Source organism: Oryzias latipes, chromosome 8 (genome assembly GCF_053564925.1).
Source record: "Oryzias latipes strain Hd-rR chromosome 8, Olatipes_Hd-rR_3.1".
Lineage (NCBI taxonomy): Eukaryota > Metazoa > Chordata > Actinopteri > Beloniformes > Adrianichthyidae > Oryzias > Oryzias latipes.
Window position 1 is genome coordinate 22355333 of NC_136244.1, and position 6273 is coordinate 22361605.

At 45.3% G+C, this 6273-nt stretch overlaps 1 protein-coding gene across 3 annotated transcripts; it reads right to left on the reverse strand.

Moving 5' to 3' along the window:
- Positions 1–1021: 1021 nt before the first annotated feature.
- On the reverse strand, positions 1022–5392 carry LOC101159992 (neurogenic differentiation factor 2). 3 transcript variants are annotated; one of them, XM_004071280.5, is made up of 2 exons: positions 5370–5392; positions 1022–3146 (listed from the first exon to the last, which is right to left on the reverse strand). In XM_004071280.5, the coding sequence occupies exon 2, from the start codon at positions 3137–3139 to the stop codon at positions 2072–2074; it is 1068 nt and encodes a 355-aa protein (XP_004071328.1). In that variant the 5' UTR covers positions 3140–3146; positions 5370–5392; the 3' UTR covers positions 1022–2071. The 3 variants fall into 3 exon arrangements, with proteins under 3 accessions (XP_004071328.1, XP_004071327.1, XP_011476236.1); XM_004071279.5 differs by lacking the exon at positions 5370–5392 and adding an exon at positions 5022–5368; XM_011477934.4 differs by lacking the exon at positions 5370–5392 and adding an exon at positions 3743–4732.
- Between the last annotated feature and the right edge of the window lie 881 nt (positions 5393–6273).

Below are 6273 nucleotides of genomic sequence, written 5' to 3' on the forward strand. Positions count from 1 at the left end.
AAAATCCTGGCGGGTGATAACGGCTGGCCCTTGCACCGCGCGTGTGCAGAGTGGACGCTATCATTTTAAAATCCATAAATACGGTTCGGATTTTACTTAGGTAACATTTTTGTGTATGTAGAATAAATCTTTGATTAAACGTGGGTTGTACATAAATATGAGATTTGGAGTAACGAGTGGATCAATGGAGTCTCGTGGAGTTGAAACATGTTTAAAATCAAATCATGTTTACTGCTGCAAAATTGGCCATTTTACAATTGAAATATAATTTTAGTAAACGATGATCCCAAATATCCAAGTGTCAACTTAATGCCAAACATGTCCGTTTTTTGCACACTTGTTATTTATTTATTTATTTATTTGTTTATGTATTTGCATGATGTTCCTTGGTTTGACTAAAATAAAGGCCTCGTGCAAACCAAAATGACTCCCCAAACTTTTTCTTCTTTGAAAATAATGTTAAAATGCATCACAAGTCATGCTGAATTTGGTGTAAAGTCGTTAACGGTAACGGCTAGACTTTAATCACAAAAAGCTGCGGGTGTTGGAGCTCTCCGTGGTGCTGAATCCGATTTCTGCGCATCATCATGAAAACCATTCCTCCAGAGCCCCTGTTATTACAGCAAAGTCCCTCAGTCCTGCGTTTTGGCGTTATTTGCCTTTAACTCTTGTGATATTTGTTAAACTTGTTGTCCAATCTCTAATCAGCTTGTAAACTCTCCCTAATACCAAATGTTCGCACATCTGCTGAAGTCCTGCGAGGTCAATTCAAATGAGCATTCACTCTTAAAGACTTCTTGGAAAACACGAATTGTTGCCAAGTATAAGAAGACGCTTTGGCAAAAAAAAAAAGGAAGAAAAAAATCATTAGGGGGAGAATGCAACCTGCTGTCTGCTCGTCCTATTTTAGTCGACCTCGAGGCTCCTCAAGGGGCTCCTGTGGTGAAAGGCCTGCTCAGACCGGAACGACCTTTAGTAAAAAACAAAAAACAAAATAGGAAGAAAAGCAGCAATCTGCGTCTTCTGCACTTATAAAGACCAATTAATACGTTGTCATTTATTATTTTATTTTACCACACAGTTAGTTGAATACAAAGTTAAAAGACTTGAGGTAAAAGTAAGACTTAAATAAATAAATAACAAAAACAAAGAAACTCAGTCATTCAAGCTTCCTTCATTTTCATAAACTATTAACAGTAATTACAAAAGTAATGCAACAATAACACGTGCAATAATAATTTAACTGATTTTGCAAAACAAAATGAGGATATTAATTAAACAAATATTAATAAATAAATTAAAAAAAGCAGTGCAATGACAAAATAACAGAATATACACAAATAAAGATAAAGTCTGATTCAAGTGTTTGTATTTTTGAAGCAGTATTTGTAGCATTTTTTTTTCTTTTTTGCCTCGGATATTTTTTTTCTTGTATGTGTGTGATTGTGTGTCGGTGCGTTTGAGGAACATCCAGGCTCCTGTTTGGGCCTCGCTGCCTATAGCTGTGCGCTCGTTGGGTTTTGCATAGATGCGAAACGACCGATTACAAATGATTGGAATACAACCAACAAACATCAGAGCTTTTTTTCTTCTTCTTCTTTTCTCCACCTCTATTTTTTTGTGAAAATCTCTGCTTCCTGTCAGTCAAGAATCGCAGCCACAGACAAGAGAAACTGTTTTTGTGTTGATGCACCTCTGATTGAATTTGGACTGATCCACAATTCTCAGGGTGTAGCTGTACCCACGTGATGGTGTGGTTACAAGTGACATCCAGCCACCTTCATGAAGACAAGCACCACTACAAACACAAATCACACATGGAGAGTATAAACATTTGCAGCTCCCACACTTAATCTTTATCCTTTCAAAGATGGACGTATCTTATTGCGCAAAGACTTTGGGCAATAATCTCCTATAATCCAGTCCATCAGAACAGATTTAAGACTGGACCAACAAAAAGAAAACCGCCATTAAGGACGGGTGAGAGGTTTTTGCAGTATGATTCAATACTGGCAGGAACTTGGCCTGAAGTGAGTCTGGGCTAGTTTGATAGCATGACGCACGAGCTCGTCTAGTTGTGAAAAAACGCGTTAAGTTCGTCATAGACTGGGGGTCGTTCATGGTGCAAATGCATGTCGTGGTAAGGCAGGACGTTTTCAGAGTGAATGCCGCTCCGGGTCCCTGAAGAGCCGAACAGGTTGTGGGTCCCACTGGGTCTGGAGCCAGGCAGACCAGAGTAATGCATAGAATAGTGATAAGCTTTCTCGTTTTCGGGGGACGTGGAGCCTTGGTGTTTCAGGGAAAAGTTGCCATTGATGCACAGAGGGGGGCTGACGGCCCCCTCATAGTCGGGACTGTTGTACTCCGGGGATCCGCTCCCACCATACAGAGAGTCGTATGTGGAGCAATAACCATGCGTCCTCAGCGGGTGGGAGTTCGAGCCTGGCTGGCAGTGGGGGCTGGACAGACGCGCGCACTGGTACGGGTAGGAATGCATTGAAAATGAGGCGGACCCATATCGCCCCCCCTCCTGGCACTGTTGTTCAGTAAGGAAGTTGCGGGAGTTCAGCTGCAGACAACCTGCCACCAGGTTGGTCGTGGGCTGGGAGAGTCCCTTACACAGCGTCTGAACATAAGACACGAGGTCAGGCCTTTTCCCTGAGCGCAGTATCTCCGACAGTGCCCAGATGTAGTTTTTGGCCAAACGCAAGGTCTCGATCTTGGACAGTTTTTGCGTTTTGGAGTAGCACGGCACTACTTTACGGAGATTGTCCAGCGCAGAGTTCAGGTCGTGCATGCGGGTCCTCTCTCGAGCGTTAGCTTTTATCCGCCGCAGCTTGGAGCGCTCGATACGGGCCTGGGTCATTTTGCGCTTCTTGGGGCCCCTTTTCTTGGGCCTGTCCCCTTCTGTATCCTCTGCGTCGTCTTCTTCCTCCACCTCGTCATCATCGTCGTCTTCTCCTGCGTGCTCAGATTGCGTCCGACTGTCTCCTCTCATGTCAGAGGAATCCATGTCGTCCTGTGCGTCCTGGTCCTCATCCTTGATCGTGTGGACCTCTTCATCGCTGTCCTCCGCCCAGGATGAGTATTTTTGGACGTCGGGAAGAAGCGAGGGGTCACTGAAAAGCCTCGTCAACATGGTGGCTCTGCAGATAAAATAGAAGAAATAAAAAGCAAGCCAAATTTCGACACACCTTGGACGATTGAAATAAAGTCCAGTCAAATCGGCCCGAAAAGATCACAAAAAGTGTTAAAAACAGAAAAATGTACATATTTCAACATATTTCAGATTAATAAATGTCTGTAAAATATATGAAACTCGAGTATTAGTTGTAGTTTAGACGACAAAGAGGAAAACGTGAAATTAAAAGTGAGAAAAAGCCACCCATGAAAACTTTACGCGGAGACGGATGCGCGTTAAATTCCCCGCTGTCATCCGTGTGCCCTGTCGCAGCGGGTCCCAGCGGCAGGGGCCACATTACAGGTCCCACGGGGCCCCCCACTTTCACTTCTCCCGACGCCCATATACACTTCTGGCTGCATTCCAGCACAATTCATCCTCGGCGCGCACACCTCTCCAGAGCGAAACAGGGGTTTTATTTAATTGGTAGAACCGATTAAAACAGATTTGCAATTCTCAGATAATTATAGAATAATTATTTAAATGTTGGAAATTGATTGCCTAGCATTGAGAAATGTAAAAGCATCAACATTCGCGAATAAAATACTCTGATCATCTTACCATCCGATCAACATGGAGGCCCATTAGTGAATAAAGGAATCCCGAAAGACGCAGTGAAGTTAAGCAGATTCAGTCCGCCACCTTTCCCACCACAGCTATTATGATGAAGGTGCACAGCAGCAGAAAGACTGGCAGCCCGTGGTAAGACAGGCTGTGACGGTTGGCTAATTATCTCAGGGGGTGTGCCGGGGGCAAAATCTAGTTTTTAAATTTCAGGCTCGGGAGGTTTGCTCAATTAGACGAGGGGGAAAAAATACTCAACAACGTTTAATTAACAGAGCGTGCAGTTTACACGAAATAGATTTCACACATAATCCAGTATGCAAGACTGCATGATTTCAAAGCGCCCTTTAGCTGGAGGATAGAGCCTTACAAATGGAAGGCGTTTGTATCGTTTTAGCCCTCGTGAAATAATAAAATGTGAAGGGACGTCTCTTGGAAAAACACGGATTCCGTCAAGCAACCTGGGATAAACCGGACAAAGGTAATGTAATAATAACATCATGCAGCAGATTGACTGTCACAGTCGGTGCCGCCGTCACACCCTCCCAATTGCTCCGAGGCTGAACGAGCAGATTGTCGCCAAAAGCATCAATAAATCTCCCATTAGGTTTCAGGACGTCCTTGCATGATCGCCGCAGTGGAGATGACACCGCGTTTTGTTTTTTATTGTGACACGCGCCGCCTTTTGTGTCTCTGCAAGTCCAGAAATCTCTAAATCAGATCAGTGTCCGGCGTATGATGTCCGACATCCATTTGCAACCTGCGCGTACAGGCAGCTCCAATCCACAGACAGGACTGCTGTCTGTAGATGATCCGGGACTCTTTTCTACTTGAGGTCCCCCCCCCCCCCCCATCAGATCCTAAAATCGATGAAGATGTTAACAAGTTGAAGGACAAAGCTGAGCGAGGAGGAGTCACGTGAAGCAACGCGTCCAGGCAAATCTGCTAAACTGACAAACATGAGAATTGCACATTCTCATGTTTGTTGGACTGGGGTTCAAAGTGTGCAAGCACCATATTCTGTGGAGCGTGCGCGGGCTGGAAAAAGGAAACAGCTAGAAAACGTTTGGTTGGCGGATGAATGTGGATCCATGCCAAACGACGCGCCTTTTACTCCACAGATTTCATGTGTTTGCTTTAGAAAATCGTCATTATAGCCGCATCAGATCAATGTCATCAAGATACACATTCATCCATCAATTAGAATACATTTTCTGCCGTTTCAGATGCGCAAGACAGTATTCCAGATCTTTTTTTTAAAGCTGTTCTAACTTACCCCGAATCGCGCTCCTCACTGCAGAGGAAAAAAAAGAAAAGAAAACAAAAAAGCCACGCGCTTTGGTTTCAGACCATCTTCAGTGCAGTGGGAGCGAGCGAAGCGCCGCTCTGCTTTTGGGGTGCAGGTGCAGAAAAGTGCGTGGCTGTTTCCACCGGCACTGATGAGTTACGCGTCCCTGCTCTCCCGGTACGCGCACTCCAATAACCGCAGCTTTGGCGTCTTCGCGTGTCCCTGTGTGAGGGAGTTCAGTGAGCAAGTATGCATGGATGTGTGGGTGTGTGTGCGCGCGCGTGTGTGTGTGAACGCGTATGGCAACCGGGAGCTACCGGGGACGGGGTTACATACCAGCTAAGGCGGTGATGCCAGCGCCCATATGGCTGGCACGTCACCGGCAAGAGCCATCACATGAGGGCCCGGTGATTGACATGCGCCCGCATTCGGAGAGATTTGCCCTCCCGGGGGAAGAGAGAGACACACAGAGAGAAAGAGAGAAGGAGAGAGAGGAGGAGGAGGTGGAGGATGAGGAGGAGGAGGAGGAGGAGGAGCGGGCCCACCATCTGCCACGCGCGCTGGAGCTCACACAGCCAGCAAAGGGAGAAAAACAGGAAAGACAGAGGGAATAAAATGGAAAAATCTCTGTTGACCTGCGAGACTGTTTCAAGATGCGCGGGCCACTTCATAAATCTCCTCATTTACCTGCCAAACACGGGGGTTAAAGACCGAGATAACACGTGCAGATTTAAATATGGACGTATGGGGTCAAAAAGCTCCCGGTTAAAGTGGTGATCAGACTCTCACAAGGCATCTTAAATATGTTTTTCACATTACTGTAAATAAACATCATGGCAAACAATATAGGGAAGAATTTTAACGCGCACTTGAGCATGCTAATGTTTGCAGTCTTGACGGTCCAATAATGCCGCAGAATTACTGCAATTAACTCTTTCCCGTACAGAATGAACGGCGGGCAAACGCGGTTTACCCTTCAGCTCCTCTCAGCTTCATCTGAGGCAGAGCAGGGGGGATGGGAATGCATTATAAGTGCATTAAGTCCGTGGAACAGACGGCATATTGTTTATTTATTTACCTAATTGGATCAAATTATGCTTCCATGTATTCAGAGCAAGGGGAACCAAAACCAATTGTGATTTGTTCCGACTCTTGTGGGCCGGATATTGAGCGCAGATGACCCACTTGCCAGATCTTCAAATGAATCCGATTATTTGATATTACATCCACAAAGGTGTGT

Excerpts from the sequence above, each read along its gene's own strand:
- LOC101159992 (XM_004071280.5), bottom strand. The coding sequence starts at position 3,139 with ATGTTGACGAGGCTTTTCAGTGACCCCTCGCTTCTTCCCGACGTCCAA.